The 26,042-nt window shown below is 41.5% G+C and overlaps 1 protein-coding gene across 3 annotated transcripts in view; it reads right to left on the bottom strand.

Annotated features, from left to right (window-relative positions):
* Window positions 1-26,042, bottom strand: part of b4galnt4a (beta-1,4-N-acetyl-galactosaminyl transferase 4a) — a 691,590-nt gene that overhangs the window by 609,543 nt on the left and 56,005 nt on the right. The window contains exon 2 of one of the 3 annotated variants that reach the window (XM_060838421.1): window positions 4,608-4,658. The exons of the other annotated variants lie outside the window; for them this stretch is intronic. Within the exon in view, the coding sequence (XP_060694404.1) occupies window positions 4,608-4,658 (51 nt within the window). The remainder of the gene's footprint in view (window positions 1-4,607; window positions 4,659-26,042) is intronic. 3 annotated transcript variants of the gene reach the window in all.

The raw sequence follows: 26,042 nt of genomic DNA, 5'->3' as shown, positions 1-26,042 counted from the left end.
CACAAGTGAACCAATAGAAGAGGGGCTTAAAATTGGTGATGCACAAGAGGTCAGAATGGGAGGAATATAAATACCTCAATGTTGTGGAGATGATTCCAGAATTAGGCAGGGTGGGGAGATGTGAAGAAGAGAATTTTAAAGTGATGGCTTTGTTTCATTAAGGAGCCAAAGCAGGTCACCAAACAGGGCTAAATGGCTCAACTGGACTTGACAGAACTTAGGACATGGGAACAGAATTTGAAGATGGCATTTTAGGGGAGATGATGGTGTAGCAGTATTGTCACTGGCCTAGCAATCCAGAGAACAAGCTCATGTTCTGAGGAACCAATTTTGAATCCCATCAAGTTTGAAAGGGAATCCAAATTTAATAAAAATCTGGAATGAGAAATGGTCTAACAATGGCCATGAAACATTTGTCTCTGATCATAACATTACATCCGATTCATTAAGTGACCTTTAAAAGTACAAAAACTTGTCATTCTCAACTTGTTAGGCCAAATTGTGACTCTAGACCCAAGTAATTGGTTGATTCTTAACAGCCCTCTGAAACGGCCTAGAGAGCCAGGTATATGAAATTACTAGAAAGTCCAAAAGCATTGAAAACAGGCCAAGGCAACAGAAACATCAATGGTAAATAAAATTTCATTGACCCTCCAAGCTCACCTTCTTAACATTTGGGAGTAGTGCCAAAATTAAAGAGAGGTGTCTCACAGACTAGTCAAGCAACAGACCTACGCAGTCATACTCACTGAATTATATGTTGCCAGACACAGAGACATCGACAAGGTCCCTTAAAAGGTTAAGTCATAAGCACCCACGGTGTTGGAAGCAGTATATTGGCATGGGTAGAGAATTGGCTCCTGAGCAGAAAACTCCAAGTGGGGATAAGGGGATACTTTTTTAGGGTGCCGACCCACAACCAGTGGGGTTCCATCGGGATCAGTGCTGGGACTGCAGCAGTTTATAATATTTATTAAGGACTTAGAGGAAGGAAATGAATGTATAGCAGCCACATTCATAGAGAACACAAAAACAGGTGGAAAGACAGGTTGCAAGAAGGATACCAACAGTTTACTGAGAGACGTTGATAGGTTAAGTGAGTGGGAAAAAGTTTGATAAATGCAGTATAATGTAGGAAAATGTGAAGTTGTTCATTTGAGGGGAGAACAAAAGAACAGGTGAATTACTCAGGGTAGAAAAGATTTACAAGGATGTTGCCAGGGTTGGAAGATCTGAGCTACAGGGAGAGGCTGAACAGGCTGGAGCTGTTTTCCCTGGAGGGCCGGAGGCTGAGGGGTGACCTTATAGAGGTTTACAAAATTATGAGGGGCATGGATAGGATAAATAGACAAAGTCTTTTCCCTGGGGTCGGGGAGTCCAGAACTAGAGGGCATAGGTTTAGAGTGAGAGGGAAAAAGATATAAAAGAGACCTAAAGGGCAACTTTTTCACACAGAGGGTGGTATGTGTATGGAATGAGCTGCCAGAGAATGTGGTGGAGGCTGATACAATTGCAACATTTGAAAGGCATTTGGATGGGTATATGAATAGGAAGGGTTTGGAGGGATATGGGCTGGGTGCTGGCAGGTGGGACTAGATTGGGTTGGGATATCTGGTTGGCATGGACGGGTTGGACCGAAGGGTCCGTTTCTATGCTGTACATCTCTATGACTCTAAATATAGGGTAGTAGAAATGGATCTCGATTGATTACTTTTCGGAGGGTCAGTGTGCACTTGTTGGGCTGAAGGGCCTGTTTCCACTCTGTAGGGATTCTATTCTGAGTCTATGATGAAATCTAGAATCCCTTATCTTATTGTATCTCCAGAGCTCTGATTTAATATCAAGGCCAGTGCTGTTTTGTATTTAAGCCAAATTTGACCAGCTTAGCATAAGGTGCAGTCTAATTTCTGCAAAACCATTAGTGGGCAGTGGAAAGTTTCCTCTTCCCCAGCCTCAATTCTGCTGTCCGCAAACATCCTGAAACACGTTCTCAACTCAGCACTCTTCGTTTGTCTAATTCTTACCCATCCCATTCTTTGAGTTACTCTGCTGTTGTCTCCAATCGATAAAAAGGTACGTGAATAATCTTATTGTGCAAAAGAAATTCACTTAAAAATCAGTTGTTTAAAAATAATCCTTTTTTTCAGATTTCATCGAGCATGATAATATTATTTGGGGTTTAAATTCTATTTTCATTCTGGTTATTTGTTGCGATCTGTGAATTTCTCATTGAACTAAATGCAAGATAGCAAGACAACCATTAACTAGAAACCTCTGCAGAATAATCTGATAAAAAACCTATGTATGAGCTGCTATCAGATGGCCCCATCTCCTAGAGTTCTCGTTTCTCAGAAAAACAAAACAAAAGGTAATAATTCAGTTTTGGATCTTGTCTGGTTCTTACCACCACAAATCCTGTGCTAATTTCGATGCAAGCAGTGAATAATGGACACACAGAGATAATTAAGTGTTCCAAATGGCAATTTATATTGATCTGCAAAGCATGTCAATGTAGCTACACTGTTGTACATTCAAATGCTAACACCATGGAGCATCTTTGTTTAGGAAGACAGCTTGATTAACATTGTTTGCATCAATACATGGCAAATAGCTTACACCCTCGTTCAAAATCAGGAGAAGGAACCAGTGTATAGCTGCCAGAGGAACTTCATTGATATAGCACACTCATGCTGAACACCATCCTCTCCTGATTTTTCTGTTCAGAAAGATGAGATGAGGCAGTAGAGTAACTAGTAACCCAGAAGAAATGTTCTGGGGACATGGATTCGAATCACTCCTTACCAGGTAGTGAAATTCAAAATTCATAGAAGTCTGGACCAAAAACCTGGCCTAAAATGGTGACCATACCACCATTGTCAATGGTCATTGAAAACATCCGGTTCACTCCTGTCCTTTAGGGACAGAAAGCTGCTGTCTTTATGTTTTTTGACTTACATCTGACTGCAGTCCCAATGCAATGTGATTAACTATGAACCACCCTCTGGGCCATTAGGTAAGGGCGATAAATGTTGGTCAACCCCATGAGTAAAAATCCATGAAATGAGCAGAAAAGTAGTGTTCAAGGGACTGCTAGTCTTCCAAAAGACTGCCTTTAGAAAACACACAGTTAAAAATCACACAACACCAGGTTATAGTCCAACTGTTTTAATTGGAAGCACACTAGCTTTCAGAGCGACGCTCCTTCATCAGGTGATTGTGGAGGGCTCGATCGAGCCCTCCACAATCACCTGATGAAGGAGCGTCGCTCCGAAAGCTAGTGTGCTTCCAATTAAACCTGTTGGACTATAACCTGGTGTTGTGTGATTTTTAACTTTGTACACCCCAGTCCAACACCGGCATCTCCAAATCATGATTACTTTAGAAAACACAAGTATGGCCCAACACAAAGAAATAGAAATTGACACAACAGAGGTGCAGAATGTTTCATAAAACTTGGGTACAGATGGGCAGCAGAGAAAACAAAAAGATATGAGAAATAAACTAAAAGTGAGTGGAGTCAACGACACTTGAAGTGATTGAAACTGGCCATTCTGTAATGCAATTCACATCTGAGGCATGAAACAGCCAAAACAAAGTGGAGGGGACAGCATTTCCGCTAATAATTTAGGGGGAGCTGGTTGGAGTGCTGGGAGAGAAAGGATGTTGATAGTTCAGATTAAGTGATTGGAATGTGAGAATGGCAGAACAATGGTGTGTCTAACTGCCAAACTGAAAACAGACAGTCCTACAGGGGAGAGGATATGGTGACAGAGAATGTAAAGCTAGGAGATAGGGAATGAATGGGTTCTCCACCTGAAGGTGTTGAACTCCATATTGAACCCAGAAGGCTGTAAAGTGCCTGGTCTGAAGATGAGATTTGTTCCTCCAGTTTGTGCTGTGATTCAGTGGAACATTGCAGCATGCCGAGGCCAGGCAGGAGGCATACAAGCAGGACACGGTGTTAAAATGACCAGCATTTTCTTGCTTTCAGTCATGAACTGAGTAAGACTCTGTTCAGATCCAGGCAGTCCCAGAACTGCAAATGTGTTTGAATCTTGAATCAGTTCACAATTCGATTTGTACACAAGTCGAAGCACATTGCTGGGACAGTAATAAACAGCCGCTAATAAATTTCAAACGACAACATTTAAGAGACAATTACAACATTTAAAAGGTATCTGGATGGGTATATGAATAGGAAGGGTTTAGAGGAATATAGGTTGAGTGCATGTTGCTGGAAAAGCACAGGTCAGGCAGCATCTGAAGAGCAGGAAAATGGAGGTTACAGGCTGGTACTCTTCATCAGGAATCAGGAATCAGGGATATGGGTCAAGTGCTGACAAATGAAACTAGATTAGGTTAGGATATCTGGTCAGCAAGAATGAGTTGGACCTTGGTGCCTTTTTCCGTGCTGCACATCTCTATGACTCTATAGGAAATGTTCCTGTTGGATATTTAAAATGACCATCCCTGTCCAGCATCGCATTAAGCTGTAAATCATAAATTAAGGACCCCTTATACAGGGATTACATTCTAATCTGGTACCAGTATGCCACAGATTAAAAAAAGACATGTAAAAGACTAAAAAAGGTAAAGGTGGCACTCACAGGACAAAACATAGCAATCTTCATGGATCTTTTCACAAGCGAAGTGGAGATCTGCTGGTGACAATGTTTAAAAATGAAAGCGTGTTATACCACATATTATTGCGCTACTAAGGCTAAATTTGCATCCATTTAAGTTTAGTTGCAACTATCATGAAGTAGGCTGCTCTTGATTTAAACTTGACAAAATTGATCAACCATTTTAAAACCACTATTGTTTCACAGCAAATATATTTCTGTTAAGTGAGAAACAAGGAGAGGAAGATTATAATTGAAATGCAAACTTCTGAAAGGTTTGTGTAAACATTAACCACAGGAACTAAATGTACAATGGTCAGAGCCCAAGAAAAGCAGGAGTGTGTGTGGGTCAGATTTAACAAGAACATGATAGCTAAAGTTCAAGTGGAGCACAAAATCAGAGTTAGGACTGAAAAAGTGAGGTGGATATTATTTTAGTCAGATGAGTTGTTTTGTATTTTCTTTAAAAAAAAGTTAAGAGGCGTTAAAGTCAAAGTCCAGATATTGTGAACTAGAACTTCTTTCTCAAACAACATTGTTAAAGCAGATCATCTGGTAATTTATCTTCTTTCTTTTTGAAAGACATTACTGTGTGCAAATTAGCTTCATATTTCCTACAATACAAAACTACCTTGCACTTATTTATGTCAGAGCTATGTAAATCAGAATTGGAAAGCAGCCAATGGTAGATTCGGAGTCCATTCAAAGTATTGCGCAGCATGAGAAGAGAGGCTTAAGTGAGTCATTCTCTGACTAGAGGATAGAAAATAATAGCAACAGCAGACTTCAGGCCCACCCTGCTGGATTAGAAGGGGAAAATGGGGGAGGAGGAAGGCACATAATAATTAATTATTTCCTAGTATTCACCTTCACCCTCAGCAAAAAGAGGGTAGAATGGGCCAGTTGGCAGTGCTGCCCAGAGGGAGGCAGAGATAGGTGATTCATGCCCTTTTGAGGATATCAAAAATAGCACAAAGGGAAACTTCTGCTTTATCAATGAGGAACTCAAGCCCAGGATGACAAGAGAAAATAGAAAGGCTTTGGAGTGCTGAGGGATTGAGCTAAGGATTTAGAAGTAAAACAATGACTGCAGATGCTGGAAACCACATTCTGGATCAGTGGTGCTGGAAGAGCACAGCAGTTCAGGCAGCATCCAAGGAGCAGTGAAATGATTCAGAGGGCAGTTCATCCAAGAGTTGAGAAATTCGAGGAAGCATGAAGAATAGGAGAGAGCAGTATTTCAGTGACAGAAGGGAAGAAAGGGGAAATCGGAAGTCCAGAGCAGCAGCCAAGTGCACAGACAATTTGCCACAGGGTCACTAATGTTAATTATTGAGGTTACACAAGGTTGGAATAGATACTCCCAGGCTTTACAACAGAGAGTGCATTTCAAAATGCATTATATTGGCGATAAGCATGTTGGCATGTCTTGGAAGTCAGAAGTGCAAGCGCAGCATGGGTAAGCACTTGAGGAGGACTGCAATGTTGAACTTTCAACTATATTTCATTATCTTTCTACTTTGTATTCCTTGTACTTGAGTACAAGTGACAATAAAATCTCATTCCAATGAGATTTTTGATTTTTTTTTGTTTCTTAGTGTTGCTAAAGATACAAACATTATCCTAGTTCTCACATTGTAATCGCCACATGGTATTGCGTGCAGAGAACCCTACTGCTATCTGCTTAATGTTCCATGCACTTGTGTCGGTTGAGTTTAAACCTTCCTGATTAAATCAATTTATCCTTCTGACTGAACCAATAGGTGAAGGTATGTATTGCTTCCAATCTGAATTTATCTAAATATTTTACAAAATGCAAAAGGGGTAAAACTGTTTTTTGATAGCAATGTGTAAAAAAACTAGGCAAGGTGCCTCAGGGCAGCTGATGTTTGATGTCAGCAACCACCCAGTGAATTATGGAATAATGTAAATGTTAGTGATGTGGCTGAGGGATAATTAAAAAGGCCAGGATAATAGGGCGAGCTCCCTGCTCATCTTTGACAATGATACCATGGGACCTTTACATTTCCACCTGAGAAAGTTAAGTGTTTCAAATTCAACATCTCATGAGAAAGGTCAGCATCTCCAATAATCCAGCACTTCACTAGTGTCTCAGATTAAATGTTTCTGCTCAATTTACAACCTAACTCAGATGACAGTGCTACCATTCAAACAATTCACACATTCTTGATGGATTTCAATAATGTCTTAAACGGGTGCAAATTTTGAGAACATGTTTACCTTGTTTTCTATGTTACACACTGCAAACGAATTGCTATCTTCCTTGACACGGTATTTTTGGAATATCACATCGAGAACCAGCAATCTCATTCTATTTCAGAACTAAAGGAAGTAGGAGTATACTTAAGAGGGAAATCATGATGGCAAAAAGGGGACATGAGATACCTTTGGCAAATAGAATTAAGGAGAATCCAAAGGGTTTTTACAAATATATTAAGACAAAAGGGTAACTTGGAAGAGAATAGAACCCCTCAAAGATCAGCAAGGTGGCTTTTGTGTGGAGTCACAGAAAATGGGGGAGATACTAAATGAATATTTTGTATCAGTATTTACTGTGGAAAAGGATATGGAAGATATAGACTGTAGGGAAATAGATGGTGACATCTTGCAAAATGTCCAGATTACAGAGGAGGAAGTGCTGGATGTCTTGAAATGCTTAAAGGTGGATAAATCCCCAGGACCTGATCAGGTGTGCCTGAAAACTCTGTGGGAAGCTAGAGAAGTGATTGCTGGGCCTCTTGCTGAGATATTTGTATCATTGATAGTCACAGGTGAGGTGCTGGAAGACTGGAGGTTGGCAAACTTGGTGCCACTGTTTAAGAAGGGCGGTAAAGACAAGCCAGGGAACTATAGACCGGTGAACCTGACCTTGGTGGTGGGCAAGTTGTTGGAGGGAATCCTGACGGACAGGATGTACATGTATTTGGAAAGGCAAGGACTGATTAGGGATAGTCAACATGGCTTTGTGCGTGGGAAATCATGTCTCATAAACTTGATTGAGTTTTTTGAAGAAGTAACAAAGAGGATTGATGAGGGCAGAGCAGTAGATGTGATCTATATGGACTTCAGTAAGGCATTCGACAAGGATACCCATGGGAGACTGGCTAGCAAGGTTAGATCTCATGGAATACAAGGAGAACTAGCCATTTGGATACAGAAGTGGCTCAAACTAGAAGACAGAGGGTGGTGGTGGAGGGTTGTTTTTCAGACAGGAGGCCAATGCCACAAGGATCGGTGCTGGGTCCTCTACTTTTTGTCATTTACATAAATGATTTGGATAAGAGCATAAGAAGTACAGTTAGTAAGTTTGCAGATGACACCAAAATTGGAGGTGTAGTGGACAGTGAAGAAGGTTACCTCAGATTACAACAGGATCTTGACCAGGTGGGCCAATGGGTTGACAAGTGAGATGGAGTTTAATTCAGATAAATGTGAGGTGCTGCATTTGGGGAAAGCAAATCTTAGCAGGACTTATACACTTAATGGTAAGGTCCTAGGGAGTGTTGCTGAACAAAGAGACCTTGGGAGTGCAGGTTCATAGCTCCTTGAAAGTGGAGTCGCAGGTAAATAGGATAGTGAAGGTGGCATTCGGTATGCTTTCCTTTATTGGTCAGAGTATTGAGTACAGGACATTGGTTAGGCCACTGTTGGAATATTGTGTGCAATTCTGGTCTCCTTCCTATCTGAAAGATGTTGTGAAACTTGAAAGGGTTCAGAAAAGGTTTACAAGAATGTTGCCAGGGTTGGAGGATTTGACTATAGGGAGAGGCTGAACAGGCTGAGGCTGTTTTCCCTGGAGCGTCAGAGGCTGGGGGGGTGATCTTATAGAGGTGCACAAAATTATGTGGGACATGGATAAGATAAATAGACAAAGGCTTTTCCCTGGGGTCAGGGAGTCCAGAACTAGAGGGCATAGCTTTAAGGTGAGGGGGAAAGATATAAAAAGGACCTAAGGGGCAACTTTTTCACAGAGGGTGGTACGTGTATGGAATGAGCTGCCAGAGGAAGTGGTGGAGGCTGGTACAACTACAACATTTAAGAGGCATTTGGATGGGTATATGAATAGGATGGGTGCTGGCAGGTGGGACTAGATTGGGTTGGGATATCTGGTCGGCATGGACAGGTTAGACTGAAGGGTCTGTTTCCGTGCTGTACATCTCTATGACTCTATGATAACTTCAACCTTTTCTTTGTACAAAACATATCCAGTGATAGACTATTAACTGCTACACACACACACACATTTATTTTTAAGAAAAGCAAGAACATGGTCTGCATATAAACAGAAAAGGAGGATTCATTGCAAAAATAAATTCATAGCGAGGATGTTCAGCAGCCAGCCTCAGTGTCCTGAGTCTCTGACCTGCTCTTGCAGACACTGCTCATGTGGTGAGTCCAGTTTAATTTCTGGCCAATGGTAACCCCAAGGATGTTGTTAATGGGGGATTTAGTGATAGTAACACTGCTGAATTTTAAGGGGTGGCGGTTACCTCTTTTTTTGGAAATAGTCATTGCCTGGCATTTATGTAGTGTGAAAGTTACCTGTCAGCTCAAGTCTGGATATCGTCCAATCTTGTTCCAGTTGAACAATGACTGCTTCAGTATCCGAGGTGTCACAAATTGCACTGAACATTCTGCAATCATTGGTGAACTCCTGTAGCAATATCCTGGAGCTAAGGTTACTGACTTCAGCAACCATCTTCCTATGTGCCAGGTATGACTCTGACCAGTGGAAAGTTTGCCTCCAATTCCTATTGATCCCAGTTTTGCCAGGGATCCTTGATGCCACACTCCGTTGATTGCAGCCTTGAGTTCAAAGACTCACTCTCACCTCACCTCTGGAATTCATCTTTTGTCCATGTTTGAGCCAAGGCTGTCGTTAGGTCAGGAGCTGAGTGACCCTGGCGGAATCCAAAGTGGGCATCACTGAACAGGTTATTGCTGAGCAGGTGCTGCTTGACAGCACCATTGATGACACCTTCCATCATGTTACTGATAATCGAGAGTAGACTAACAGGGCAGTAATTAGCTGGGTTGGATTTTTGTACAATTTTCCATGTGGTTGGGAAGATGCAGTGTTGGAATTGTATTGGCAGCGATCAAAAAAATCAGAGTTCCTTTTGGCCTTTCAAGGGAGTTGCTTCACATCACAGTAATCTGATTGTTCAATCAGAAAAAAAACAATACTGTCGGCTTTTCACTTCAGCATCAAATGCTATGATTAAAGCCAAAAACAAAAAGAAACGGACAGTGTTCTGGAGAGACTCTTTAACACTAGCTCAGTTTTTCCAAAGTGTGCAAAGATTTTAGTGGCAAACACTTGAAATGGCCAAACAGCTCTCATGGAATCCATGTCATAAAGTTGAAGCAGCTTTAAAAAGCTTTCGATTTACTAGAGGGAGTTTGTTTTTAGTAATTCTCAAAAGGGTTGTGCTGGACAATGGAAATATTTTTTTCAGTGCAGTCAATGAGCTCTCCACTATCCATGCCCGGGTCAAAGAAAGGGAAATGGGTTGCAGATTGCCTCTGCAACTCTGACCCAAGTGGCAACAATCACTGTAGATTTCAATCCCATTTCTTGGAAAATGCACATATTCAAGTACACTTTTCAGTATGTTGCATGGATACTTTTTCAACAATCTACAATCCCTGTGCCCTCAAGTAACATGACCTTCTGTCTGCATGTGGAAACACTACCTAGCAGATTGAAAATGCATTTACACTTTCAATGATTTACGCAACACTTTCAAAGACCAATTTAGTTTATTAATTGTTTTTCTTTTTTAAAAAAATATAGGCAGCAGTTGTTCATAATACTTCCGCTATTCCCATTTACATCTCCACTAGGCCGGTTTGGTCCAACCAGATTTTGACGTTAGCTCAACTTATGGCGATCAGGTCACCATATTCTCCACATAATACAAAATAAGCAAAAACACTAGCACTGTATTTATCTGTAATCTTTTGAAAACAAGTTTAGGATTTTAACCTATCTACAGTCAAGATTACTACCAAAAGCTTGAAGAGTTTTGCATCCCACTGGTTCTGTAAAATATTTCTGCAGCATATGCACACTGGGAGGGAAGCAACAATCTGTTAGCTGAAGTTTTCTGTTTCTGATCACACTCTCCAGTTAATTTCAAAATAAGATTACTTTGTTTAAACATATAATTTATTTGTAAAGAAATTATTTTCAAAATTGATACATCAAGAGGCGGAGTAGGGCAGGTGGAAAGAACCAGTCTCTATTTATTGTTGAAAGGACATTTTGTCAAATCGTAACGCAGGACTCTGAATAACTAATCTGATCTTCATAAGTAAGATGAATACATGGCAGCTTTACGATGTCTCAAGGCCAGCCCTTACAATATAAATCAAACAGACTGGAGAAGTCATCCTTAATAAACATGATTGCGGCAATATAATACATGCCATTCTTAATGATGGGTCCAACAATTCCCATCTCTTGGATAAGCCACTCAGCATAACCGAACAGTCTGGTTTGAAACCAAAACAGAAAAAAAACCCACACACACTTGCTGGACTTTTGTTTGAGCAATGAGCCACTGGGTTGTAGAACAGCTTTGCACCAACAGCCAGGTCTAAGTCAGACAAAACTGGGAGTTCAGTCACATCACTATCCTTCTGAAGACTGGTCCCGTTTTCACAATGTTGCACCAAGCAGTCCCACAAACATAAATATCTCATTCTTTTAAGGCACCCACAAGGGAATAGGAAAAGAGAACAAATGATGACTTGTTTAATTGAGCATGCTACCCTCCAACTTTCAAGTGACCAGGTAATAACATCCTGATAAACATAGTCATGCTCTGACCAACGTGCTGCTCCTGCCTAATTGCAATGCCATTCTTTCACCCTCATTTAAGGGAAAATTGATAAATAGTGGTCAGTTACAACATTAACAGAATTCAGTATTATTAGAGCCTAAATATGAACAACTCCAATTCACCATAGGTCAGTGACCAATTCGCCATGTGGCAAATGATGAGTATTTTACCCAGCCCTGCTCTGGGCCCAGCTTTTTTATTTATGGTCTTGCCTCACTAACCCGTACGAACATCTTTTGTCTCACTTAATCCCTGTCTCAAACCTTCCCTTGTTTTTCTAGACCCCTCTCCCTAGCTCTGTACTCACTTAATACCTGTTACACATCATATCTTTTTTCCAGTTATGATGAAAGATTATTGACCTGAAACATTATCTCGGTTGCTCTTTCAGCAGACATTACCTGACCTGCTGACTATTTGCAGCATTTTCTACTTCCATATTCGGTGAGCACTGTTCAATTTTCTATTTGGTCAGTCATCATGCAACTATCAAACAAAGCTGGGAGCAGTTGGAATGCCATTAGCCTAACAAAACAACACAGAATTTTTAGATTGCATCCATATTGGGTTTTCCATGAACAAAGACAGCTATAAATGCAGTGAGTTTATTGTTAGTGTAATTACAAACAGCTACAAAATACATATTGGAGAGATTGACTGAGTAGCAACACATAACACGTTCACAAGCTCAGTAAGCAAACTAGGCTTCCTCTAAGGCATGGTGGTCCAGTGGTTAGCACTGCTGCCTCGCAGCGCCAGGGAATAGGGTTTGATTCCAGCCTTGAAAATGTGTTGCTGGAAAAGCGCACCTGGTCAGGCAGCATCCAACGAGCAGGAGAGTCGACGTTTCGGGCATGAGCCCTTCTTCAGGAATCCAATAAAGAGCGGAGGATCCGGAGAGAGGTCTGTTGCTGGAGGCTTCGGATTTGTTGTAGGCACTGGTTGTCCTGGTTGGGTCCAAATTTTGTTGGTCTGAACGTAGTCCGGAACCTTGGGCAACTGTCTGTGTGGAGTTTGCACATTCTCCCTGTGTCTGCATGGGTCTGCTCCCAAAATCCAAAGACATTAGGTGAAGTGGCCATGCGAAATTGTCCACTGTTCAAGGATGTGTAGGTTGGGTGCATTAGTCAGTGGTTAAACCTAGGGGAATGGGTCTGGATGGGCTGCTCTTCAGAGAATCTGTGGACTTGTTGGGCCAAAGGGCCTATTTCCACACTGTCAGGATTCTAATTCTAATTTTAAACCAAAGACAGAAATTGCTGAAAATATCCAACAATTCTGGCAGCATCTGTGGAGACGGAGAATTAACACCTTGGTTCTGATCTTTCCGTACGAAAATGTTGCCTCACTGAAACCTGAAGTCTCAGTCTTGAAAGTTCCAACAGTCGGCACATTAATGCTTTCGATAAACTGAATGTGAAACAAAGGTTACTGTACAAAGATGTCACCTCACGTGACTGCATATGAAACTACAAAAAGAGGTAGTGAACATCAATACGACATGCACAACAAAGAATTGTTAAGGTGATTACAAACAGCCACAAAATACATATTGCAACAGAGATTGACTAAGCAGCAACACATAACACGTTTACAAGCTCAGTCAGCACTTACAAAGAATGGTGCACAGAACTTTTGAAAAGTTCCATGCTTTGACTTTGAGCAGTCAAATCCATCTTGATATACTTTGTGCTGTTAAGCAAAATGATCTACCATTAATCTATGCTGCGAAAGACCAACTTATTGCTTCAGGTCATGTATGTAGTCAGATCTTGTCTTACACAGATAATGAAAAATATGCTGAAACACAATAGCATGCATAAAGGACAGTATTTAGTTAGTGAAGGTATTCATGGGAAAAAAACCTACAATTACAGAGCACTGTGAAAAGATACATTATGTAATTTGAGGCTGGAAGTGTTACATTTTCCAGAGAGAGGTCTGTACTCAGCTGCCTAGCAGCTAATGAATCAATCATCATAATTAACTGGCACCAACAGTAATTTTGTTCTGTGATTAGATTTATTTTTTAGCTGTGATATTTCTGAAAGTTGCGTAATGGGCAAGAATAAACCATGCATTAAAAGTAAGCTTGCCTGTAACGCACATAAAGAGCTGTTGAAGTGTTACAATTAATTCCATACCACATTTGACTTCATTTCAAGGGGAAATGAAGTGTAAATAAAGGTTACGTGCAAGAGTCACGACACAAAATTATTTTCTCTCCCTTCCTCCTGCTGGGTCAGATTCCAGAGTAATGCTCAATGAGGAGTTTTGGCAAGTCCTGCCTGTCTTGTTGCACTCTTGGTGTTGAACGCATAACATGTGGATGTTAGAGCCAGTGTTATTAACTCGCTACGATTTCAGATGGCGTTCAGGAATGGGCAATTGGTTAACCCGGCACTACTGTTAACAACCAGGTGGAAACATATCAGGTCACACTACTGGCGCTGGTAATAGAGGGACAAAACTGCAGATGCTTGAATCCAAGGTAGACAAGCAGAAGGCTGGAAGAACCCAGCAAACCAGGCAGCATCAGGAGGTGGAGAAGTCAACATTTTGGGTATAACCATTCCTGTAGAAGAGGTATACCAAAATCATCTTCCAGCCTCCTCCTTGTCTACCTTGGATTCCACATCTGTAGTTTTTTTGTCCATCTATGACCAGCGCCAGTAGTGTGACCTAATATGTTTCCACATGGCTGTCAACAGTAGTGGTAATAAAGGGAGCAGCTTAGAGTGTGGGGATAACTTAGTGTGGGGGGGAGCGAGAAACGCTTGACAGGAACTGGTTAAAGATTTGTGCAAACCCGAATTCTCCCCTTTATTACATTTGGTAAGTGAGATGTCAGCCTTCCCACCTGGCCTCAGGGCCATATCGACCCTTGGAGGCCACTTAAGGTCCTCTTTCCAACTCTACTCCCATAATGTACACAACTGGCAAAGCTGGAAGGAAAGTGGTCATCCCACAATGTTCCCAACTTTAGCAGCGAGGCAGGAAACAAGGGGCTATACCCCATCTTGTGACCTCCCTGCGCTCACCGAAAACAACCTTCCCCTCTCAAAATAATGGAACCCCCGACCCCACCCCCATCCTTGTACCTCCCCCATTGCATCAAGACTCTCAGACCTATCTCCTACCCCCATGTATTTCCAAGCTGGGGTCCACAGCCCTTCCTGGAACAAAAGTTCAGCGTTTCCCCAAATTCAGTGACTATATTCTCTTCTGGTTGGGACTCTCTTGTACTCCAGCAGTGGCCACTACTACATGCTAGCACTGGCCAGCATCTGAGTTGCTCCAGTTAATCAGATCAACCTTCTGAAGGGTGAATGGAGACCCGCAATAAATGCTGGCCCAGCCAGCAATGCTGACATAAGGACAAGGAGCAGGAGTAGGCATTTCAGCCCTCAAACCTGCTCTGTCATTTAACACTATCATGGTTGATCTCATCTTGGTCTTAACTACACATTCCTGACCACTCCCATAACCCTTTACTCATTTAAAATCTACCTCCTCCTTTACTCAATATTGCAGCATCTGCCACACTCTGGAGGTAGTGAATTCCACAGATTCATGACCAAGTGATGTTAATTTCTCATCCGTTTTAAATCTGCTCGCCCTTATCCTATAGCTTTGACCTCTCATTCTAAATTACCCCACAAGGGGAAACATTCTCCCTGTATCTACTTTCTCAAACCCATTTAGCATCATATATACCTCAACTATATCTCCTCAAAGCCCACACTCTCTCTAGAGTTTAGAATAATTGAACAGGTCAATCTCTCTTCCTAAGACAACCCCTTCATCTCTGGAATCGATCTAATGAACTTCCTCTGAATGGCCCCTGATGCACTGCATTCCTCCTCCGTGACAGGGATCAAACCCTACAGTATACTCTGGGTACAGTCTCATTAATGCCTTGCACAGCTGCACCAACGCTTTGCTACTTTTACACTCTACTGCTTCAGCAATAAATGCCAAAATTTTTATGGCTCTCCCTTATTACATGCTGTACCTGCTTACTACTGCTCTACAATTCATGCACGAGGACTCCCAGATCCACTGCACTGAAGTACACTCCATTTCCATTCCACAAGTTTCTCTGCAGTTAAATAAGAAGTTGCCTTTCTGATCAAAATGGATAACCTCACATGTTAAACTCCATCTGCCAAATTTTGACCCATTCACATAACCTATCCATTTGTATGTTTCTTATTTCTTTATTGCAACTTGCTTTCTCACCTACTTGAGTGTCATTTGCAAAAGTAGCTCTATCCCTACATCTAAGGCATTAGATTGTAAGTAATTGGTACCTGGAACCAAAAGCTGTGGCGTCCCTCTAGTTATCTCTCGTCAACCAGAAAAAGACCCATTTATCCAGGCTCTCAGCTTTCTGTTGATTAGCCAGTCCTCTACCTAAGCTAATAAATTATTCCTGACTCCATGTGATCTTACCTAGTGGGTTAACCTTTTATGCAGCACCGTATCAAATGCCTTCTGGAAGTACATCGCACGAATAAATTTTTAAAAACTTTGTCAAATGCTTTCCTCTGGCATATCCCCTATACCTAGGAAAACCTGGAAAGATCATGACAAGGCCTTCAACCATCTCAAGCTGCATATCCCTCAACAATGTGAGGTTCAAGCCATTGGAACCTGGTGACTGATCCATTGTAAGCCGAGGCAACCTTTCCAGTGCCTGCTGCCTCTCAATTTTCACCCCAACCAGTACCATGACCATCTGTACTTCGACCAATATTTGTCAGCTTTCTCTTCTTGAGCATTTGTTAAATATTTTCAGTGCATTCCAAAACATTGGCCATTGGGAATAAGATCAACACTTGAATTGATGAGGAGAATGCAAATGTTTCCTTTCAGTGTGAGCTGGTATCCAGGGACTGAAGATAAAAGAGAAGCCATCAACTGCAGCCCTTTGACACACCAACCTAGCCACCAGGAGCAAAACAACTTATGTTGGCTTCAGCAGCAGGCCATTGAGTCCATTGATTCAATACAGGAATCGTGCCGGTTGACGGCCTGGCAAGATAATGGCAGGAGTCCAGGCCTCAGTGATGTGAAGACAGGATGGGGTGGTGTCAGAGACAAAGACAACATAGCATCTTTCAGCAGCTATCCCCTTCCTGATTGAGGGACCAGGCAAAGTGCTCAATAGAGACAGGATATCATCCTGGGAAGCCATTGACAAGCCCAACAGGCCCTTCCAAGGTCTGCAAGACCTGTGCCACCTCCATTTAATCCCTGCTAAATTGTGGTAGGGTCAGGAATAATGGGTGTGTCACTTGGCCATAAATCACGAGGTTATCCCTTCCAGTCTCTCACTTACTTGGGTATGCTTTCCCAGTCACCAGGGAGATTGTAGTGGGGCCTATACCATGGTTAGGTGGGCATGGTACCATGGTTTCTATATCAGTCCCATAACCTCTCAATTGTACATTGCCAGATTTGCTGAGGATTTCCAGCATTCTGTGAAATGCTGTATCATGTATCTTTTTAAGGTAGTTTCTAATCAACCTAGATTAGATTAAGTTTCCTACAGCGTGGAAACAGGCCCTTGGCCCAACTAGTCCACACCGACTCTGAGTAACCCATTTCCCTCTGACTAATGCACCTAACACTATGGGCAATTTAACATGGCCAATTCACCTGGCCTGTACATCTTTGGCCTGTGGGAGGAAAGCGGAACACCCGGAGGAAGCCCATGCAGACACAAGGAGAATGTGCAAACTCCACATAGACAGTCGCCCGAGTCCACACAGACAGTCACCCAAGGCTGGAATTGAACCTGGGACCCTGGCACTGTGAGGCAGCAGTGCTGACCACTGTGCTGACCTGACTTCTTTCAGATTGCAAACATCCACAGTGTAGTATGCATTTTAGCTTTTATTTTTACAACTCTTTTAGAAGATATATTGTGTTTTGTCAAATCAGTGCAATGTACTAGGTACTTATCTTTCAGGACAATATTGGAGAAATACTGTTTGAAATTAAGCCATGCCATTTTCTTTACCCTTACATCTTGCTACTTCTTTAGCTGTTGCTTTGATTTCTAAATGAAATGTGTTGAATGAATTGCACAAATTTGTGCTCCACAAAAGGCAATTATATTCAGCACATGGCTTTATTCAGACATGCAGCAAAACTATTTGCAGCAACCGGTAGTACATTGTCACAGGATTAAAGGTACATAAGGAGGCCTGTGGCATAGTGTTAGTGTTCCTCACCTAGGAAGCCTGGGTTCAAGTCCCATCTGTTTCAAATGTCTAATGTCAGATGTTGATCAGAAACTACCTTAAAAAGATACATGATCAGCTTTCCAGAAATATATCCAACCAGAGATATCCAACACTGCTGGTTAGAGCCTCAAGTCAGTTGAGCACAATTTAAATTGACACCTCAGTGCTATCCTTTAGATGAGAGATTTTAAAGCCAGATTCTACGTCCTCTCTGGAGGTTGACGTAAAAAGATGCAAGGCACTAATCAAGGAAGAGCAGGAAAGAGTTCTGTGCATTCCTGCGTAGACTTTGATCCCTCAAACATCATTAAAAACAAACTCTCAAGCATTGTTTAAAGGAGACTTGAAGTTGAAGATTTTCATCTTGCTTTCATCAGAATTACGACACAAGACAGATGATTGGAAAGAGACATAATCTTAGAGAGAATGAGAAGAAGCAGCTGATTGGTTAGGCAATCATTGGCAGGGAGGTGCAGCAACAGTTAACTGGCAATCTGAATTCTCAGACTAGAGACTTAGATTCTGATTGGTCAGGTTATGGTCACAGAGGTGTGTGCATCTGTGTGTAGCTTCAAGCATGTACAAATTGCACTGAGAGTCCAGCTGATTATCTTAAATTGATAACACTTACCACTACCCAAGTTATTTAATACGTTGCTCCCAATAGCAGAATTATATACAATAGTGGATACACCGGAGACTGAAGCATTGTCTAGTTGGGCATCAATGGCCTCCTGCCTTCTGCAAAGTCATCAGGCATGTTTGATGTTGGCTTGATCCTGTTAGTGGAGACACCTCACCCCGTTATCGATTTACTGCATAGCAGAAAGCTTAAGACAGCCAGCTTCACTTTGTTCAAAGAGAGATAGCTTCCACCTTCCAGGGTAATCTAAAAAGGTAGACCTGGCACTACTCAGGGCCAAAAGAGTGGTAGGCCCAGGGCTTTTCATGCATTTTCCAAACTAAAAGCTTCACCTTCTCATCTCCTTCTGGCAATGTTTAAGTTTGGTATTACCAAACAAATTATCTGGTAATGTATCTAATTGATGCTTGTGAGATCATATTGTGCACAAGCCAACTACCACAGATGTTAACATGACAAGTGGCTACACTTCAAAAATACTTACTGCCTGTGATGCACTTTGTCGAAATGAAGAAGACTGGTGTGAATATGAGTGACTTCTATAAAATGTGGGAACACTGTAGCTCAGAGAATGTCACGACTCCCTGCACAAAATTTCCACTGAGGGTCATCAGATAGCAATAAGATGCAGGTTGATCCTTCCCTGGTTAATCTAGTCAATGTGAAGTAAAAACAAACTGTCCAAGGAAAGAAGTTGGTGTCCTCACTGACGACATAGCTCAGATGTTCATTGTTGTATAAATATCCATGTGTAACAAGTGGGTTTCCCATTCGACTGGTGGATCCCAATCAGTGCTGTTTGAGATTCAGAACAATATCCACATACTATCAACGGCACACGAGTTGAATATCAAACTTGCATACTATGGGTATACTCAAAACACTCTTTCCACTTTGTAAATTCCAAAATAAAAGAACACAACGTTTACATTATGCATTACAGCATGCTTCATTTGAGGTCCAATGCTTCTCAGATGTTGCTGTGACCTTTCATCATAGCTTGTCTTTTGTTTTTCCCTGATCACACTGTTCAGCATTTCTATGACCTACCTCTGGACTTGAAACTAGACTTCTCTCTCAGGAGGTAGAGACACTGCCACTGCACCACAATAACTCTTTGATTATGGTGTCCCACATTACTGCCCGCTATAGAATTGATCTGATGTTCAATCCATTGAAGTCAATGAGGATGAAAATCTGTCCCAAATGGCCAACTTGAAAACCAGTGTTTATTTTTTCTTTTGTCATTGCGCCATATCTCAAAGTGACACCATTTTCCTTGATCCTTCCCTGCTGCAACAATGTTTATTGATACTCAATCGAATAAATATGCAAGTCAGGGCGTGTCAAATCCATTACTGCGTTTTGATAGCACACCATCTGCTTAGCTGTTACGTCTCTGTCGATCTCTCAGGATTACATTCTTCTTAGAACACCTAACTCAAAACCCTAGTCAGATATTGTATTGATAACACTCAAATTATAAATAAACATTACAAACTGCTGTGATCCCAGAACTGATCATGGGGAATTTGGTAATAGCAACCATCCAATTAGCACCATTGCCAATTGTAACCTTCCTCCCATAACTGTTGGGTGTAAATACTGCAATTAACAATCTGATTTGCCACTGTCTACTGGAACCCAGGAGATTTCACTTTAGATAAGTCTTTTGTGAAGGATATCATCAGACGCATTGAGAGGAAAGTTAGGTCAACCAGCTACTGATTAAATCCTGAGTCCGATCAATTATCATGATGTATAGATTGCAGTGAGCAACATACTCCACCAATTTACATCTGCAAAACAAATTTAATTAGGCCAAATTAAAAACATTTCCACTATTTTCAGTATATAATACACAACATAAATTAGCCGATAACTCAGTACTAATTGGCACAAATTGCCAGTCTCACTCAGAGATCATAAGGATCATTGGTGTGAGAAATAGAAGTGTCATACTTTCACAGTAGGAGAGGCTTCACTTTGGTTGGCATTAAAGAACACTGCTAGATAGCATTAAGTTTTATACTGCGCGTGTTGGAGCACTGGGTATGCAAAAGTGGAAAGATGTCCCACTTCTGCAGTGAGCATCACTCTCATGATATAACAAAAATATAGAAAACTTGCGAGATCTGTATCTTCACAACTTCAAGACCATGGCAACTTGACAATGCAACTAATTTTCCATTCAGAGAAAACATATACAGGCCATATGCTAGGAGAAAAGAAAACACATGCCCAGTCCAATTGTCATGCTCTCTCTCTGTAGGGGGAGTGATTCTTACTGGGACGTATCTCACATGCAACACAAGCTTGTACAGTCAGTCAGTTTCCAAGCTGAGAATTGCTGTTGGTGGACCTGTCTGCTATTTGTCCTTACCCATGCCAAATCCATACCCCACGCTGGGCTCACTTCTGCATTACCCACTGAATAGTAATCAGGAATCAACAGCTCCTTCAGAACACATAGACAGTGAGGTCAAGTACACTGATTCCACAATGACCACGATGGAGTTAAACTAAATTTGAGTTCAAACTTGGCATCTTGTCCGGGATAGAGACAAAAAAAAACTGCAGATGCTGGAATCCAAGGGAGACAATGAGGCTGGAAAAGCACAGCAAGCCAGGCAGCATCAGGAGGTGGAGAAGTCAACGCTTCAGGTGTAACCTCAAAACATTGATGTCTCCACCTCCTGATGCTACCTGGCTTGCTGTGTTCTTCCAGCCTCCTGTTTATCTAATTTGTCCTGGATGGCTTAGCATTTGCTGACAGCATAATTCCCCACTGGCCTATATACAAACACATGAATTAATATCAGGAGTAGGCCATTCAGCCTCTCTGCAGAGATTCTAATCACCTACCTCTGGAGTAGGTGGGACTTAAAACTAGCCCCCTTGCTCCACTATTGGATCTTAGTTCATTACTTCAAACCCACATTCCTACCTAACCCTGATAAGCTTTCTCACCAAGCATCTATCGATATCTGCCTTAAAAATATTCAAGGACGCTCTTTCCATTACTTTTCAGGAAAAATAGTTCCAAAGACTCATTACTCTCAGAAAATACATTGCCTAATCTCTATTTGAAACAGCTATTCCCTGATGTTTAAACAGTGATCCCTGTTCTAGATTCTCCCACGACAGGGAATTTCCTCTCCACATCTACCCTGTCAGGACTTCTCAGGATCACATGCTTAAATCAAGCCAACGCTTACTCTTCAAAACTCTAGGGGATAGAAAAGGATGATTTTCCTCATCAGAGGACACATTAGTTCAGAGGAGGGTTACTCGACTAATATCTGGACCTGCCTCCAATGCATTTACATCCTTCCTCCAATAAAGGAACCAATACTGTGTACAGTACTCCAAACGTTAAACTGAAGTCCATTAGGGCCTCAGCATTTGTTAGCCTACAGTTCTAATTTACTCAGCAGGACTTTTCTGGTTACTGTAATGTTCCAGAGTTCCGTACTCCATTTCATTTGCTGATTTATCACTGCCTCAGAGATATTACGTATATCCTCTATGGTGAAAGGGGATGCAAAACACTTATTCAGTTTATCTGCCCTTTTTTTATATTCCATCATTAGAGAATCAACCTCACTTTGTTCACTCTCTTTTAAAGAGATGAACGGAAACTTTTTACTATTTTTATATTTCTGGCCAGTTTTCACTCATTTTTTTCCACTTAATCTTTTGGCAATTCTTTCCTTTTTGTAAAAAAAAACCAATCTTCTGACCTGCCACATCTCTTTCAAGAATGATATGTCTTTTTATTTAGTTTGACACTTTAACAAAGATCAACATTAGTTAATCAAAAGGGGTGCATCCATCTCTTGGAATTTTTCTTACTCATTGGATGGTCTTTATTCAGTTCTGAAATACCTCTTTAAATATCTGCCACTGCATTACTATTGGCCTGTCCTTTAATCTAATTTGCCACTTCATGTCAGCCAGCCCTCATAATTCAACTTACTAAATAAAAAATAATTTCAGACCACTCTGTTCTACCTCCAACTGAAATAAAATTTAACCATATTATGGTGGCTGCTTCCTGGGAGGTCTTCACCAAGATCAGTAATTAGTTCCCTCTCATCATACTAACGTTGGTTTTGTGCAGTGTGCTTGCTGGGCAGCTCCAAGATGTGCTTTTCTATGAAACTATCCGGAAAGCATTCGCTGAATTCCTCAGCCCATCTGACTATGCCCATCCATTTGTAAATGAAAGTTTCCCATGATTACTGCCATGCTTTTCCGACAAACTTGCATTACTGCTTCTTCATACGCAGCCCAGTATGATTATTGTTAGGGGATCTGTACATCACTCCCGCAACTGACTTCTGCCCAATGTTTCCACATCTACTGTCCCTTGTTCCCACTATCTTTTTCTTGCCTGTCCCTTGATTGGATCCCAGTCCCACAGTACCATGCTCAGTTCACTTATCTACCCTGCAGTCCACACTTCATCTTAAAAAGAATCTCTGCTGAAATGTTGCAAAGGCTGAAGCTCCTGCCATTGGGTTTCCTTATCTGTGTCACTCACAGTCACACACTCCTGTCTCTGAATGCTGATACATCGGGAAATCCAACTTTAAGAGAAGAGATTGCCATGAGTACAAAGAACCCAAATAACTTTGCCAGTCTCTGACTGGTCACAGATTCTGCGGTTCAGTGTCTAAGCTGAAGCTGCTTGAACTTCGAACTCTTGTCACGTGTGTTTGCTCTGGACTAACATGGCATCTGGAACTCCCACATGCTACAACTGTGACATGCCACCTGTCCCACCATCCTTAAGTAGTTCCTTAGAACACATCTTAACTATGTTGATCAATTACATTTTCAGTGATCGTATAGATCTTAGTAACCTTCCCATCAGCTACTATATTATGGTGAACCTTAGGAAAAGAATACATTCTGGTCAATTACCAGATCCTCACTAAATAGCCAGCTTCTTCTCCTAAAGCAGAGTAAAAAATTAAAAATCTTTTCTCAGTCTCAGGAATTACGTAAAGCAAAACTAACGAAAACCCATTTCCTTTCTCCTCCTCCACACCCATAATCTTCAACTCCAGCACTCTGTCATACACAACTGCCAAGTTGCACTACATTGTCCAGTTTTAAACGCTCAGACAGAGGCCTAGCTGATGCAATTAACGAGGACCTAATCTGAGCTGGCACTTTATTTAGCTGCCCTGCGACTAGATTCTTTGAGGGGAAGAAAAACAACTTAAGGCTGGCAACGATAGAATATAAACTGTAGCTTTCAGTTTAATGCCAACTACAACCTAATTAGGTTTGCACAAAATGAACATGTAGACTTTTGTACCCAACAGCTGCATGCATTCAGTCCACTCAGACGAACTGGTACAGAGATGGTGCAGGGGAAACAGTACCTTTATTAATATTAAAGCACAGCTCAGTCAGCTCTCAAATAAACAAACCTTGTTCTTCCATCGAGATCTCTGTTCTGACTTGAGCCTCTTGGGACTCTGGATTCAGTCAGCACAGCAAGTAAGCAATGAATTAAAGAATGCAGCAGCTGTTCTGTTCTCAAATTAATCTCAAACCTTTATATGTATAATGTGTCTCTATAATGGCCCAAGTCCTCTTAGAATTCAGCTAACACAGGAAACAAAACAACAAGTAAATGAAATTCAGAGACATATGATTTGTGTATTATAATGAAAGGGACAACTATTACTGTGCAACCTTCTGCAAGGTCCATCTTGTGAATACAATTATTTTTAGTGCATAGGACTGAAAACCTATTAAGAAATAATAATCCATTTTCATGCCTCTCTCATAACACTTTCATTAACTTGGAACAGGCATGAAGTACTTTTCACTGTAATCACATGGTCCTGCAAATCACAGGTTGTTGTCCAAGGCTAATATAACCACCACATGGAACACAATTCAGTGGTAAACACCATTGTTAGACAGTGTTAAATATTAAGGGAGAGAGGTTAAAAGAACAGTCAATTTAAACACTCACAACATAAAACGACAGGAAGGAGTTGCTTCAATTCTTGTTTGCGCTGTGGTTAAGGTTTGTTTTTAAAAAAAACTCTTTGGGGTCTACATTTTCCTGGACCTAACTCAGTTGTGAACAAGGGTACCAAATTCTTTTCATACCAAAGCTTTGCAGATGTAAGTCATAAGTAACCTAATTTACCAACAAATGGCAATATGAGACATAGCAAATAGCGAATGCCAAAGCCTACATAGGTATTAGGAAGCATCACAATTCTCATCAACCCCTCTCAATGCCTCCACCACCACCTCCCTTCCCCCCTCTCCCCACTCCACCGCCACCTCATACCACTGGAATGGCTAAACCATTGGCAGGGAGCCTGCTCAGGTGAAGAATGGCCAATTTGTCTCATTTCAGAGAGCAGACCACAGTCTGACAGCCCTTATGTAGCACTGGTCACTGCCAGTACTGCCTTTAGGCTTTGGAATGCTAAGGCTGGATCACGTTCTAAGTAAAGAGTGAGGTCTGCAGATGCTGGAGATCAGAGCTGAAAATGTGTTGCTGGTTAAAGCACAGCAGGTCTTAGCCTGCCTGGCCCCTTTCCTCATTCCTGATGAAGGGCTCTGGCCCGAAACGTCGAATTTCCCGTTCCTTGGATGCTGCCTGACCTGCTGCACTTTAACCAGCAACACATTTTCAGCTCACGTTCTAAGTGTTTGGGTGTCTCACCAGATGCCCAGCTGGGTGTCATGGAAAGGAGGGAACCAGGGTTTGGGTCAGAGGTGGGGGGAGGGGTTGAGGAAGAGTTTCATGTCAAGGATGTTTCCTCAAACAGGCTTAAAGAGCCTATATATTAAAAAAAAGAGCCTTGACTAACATATTGTATGCTCACTGAATTTCCTACCCACTTTAACTTCAAGCCCACCAGCTGGCAGGGGAAGGCCAATGAGATGCCTGTAATAAAAAAGCTATACGTTTAGACATGAAATCTCAGGTCCCATCTCTGAAGAAGAACCTGTTAACCTGTCCTTCAAAAGATATGACCAAACATCCTCTGCCTTGCTCACAATGTAAAATTATATAAATTTAGCTTGTATGGTCTCTACTCATCTTTCCTGTCAAAATGTAACCACCTCAATTCTCTGCATTGAATTTTATCTGCCATGTGTCACTGATCCCAGTAGCTTTTGCCTTCCTGAATTGTATTACTATGTGTTTCATGCTTACCACCTGCAGACATCAAAGTTATGCTCTATACCCTATGTTACAAATTGATAACATAGCCAAAAAAAAAGTGACTGTGTTCTGATACTACACCTTGAGCACTCACCTTCTACCTTGCTGTATCTTCGCTTTTTCTCCCTTTGCTGACTTGGTATCCATTTGGCTGTTTTATTCCAAGCACCTCAATAGTCTAGTATGTGCTAGTTTATCAAGTGCCCTTCGAAAATCCACATGCACCACCTCAATTCTGCTGTCTTCGTCCACCCTCTGTGTGACCTCATTAACAATCACAATCAAGCTATTAGCTCTGTACTCAATGCATTTTTGCCTGTGGACTTCACAGACCAAGATTTGTTTTAATAGATTCTTTCATACGTTTGTTAAATGAAAATCACAGAAATTCCCGATATGGAAGGTTATGGTTGGCATCTAACTTTTCTTCTCTGCTTTTCA

The sequence above is a fragment of the Hemiscyllium ocellatum genome, chromosome 18 (genome assembly GCF_020745735.1).
Source record: "Hemiscyllium ocellatum isolate sHemOce1 chromosome 18, sHemOce1.pat.X.cur, whole genome shotgun sequence".
Classification (NCBI taxonomy): domain Eukaryota; kingdom Metazoa; phylum Chordata; class Chondrichthyes; order Orectolobiformes; family Hemiscylliidae; genus Hemiscyllium; species Hemiscyllium ocellatum.
This window is presented reverse-complemented; position numbering and strand designations above follow the sequence as displayed.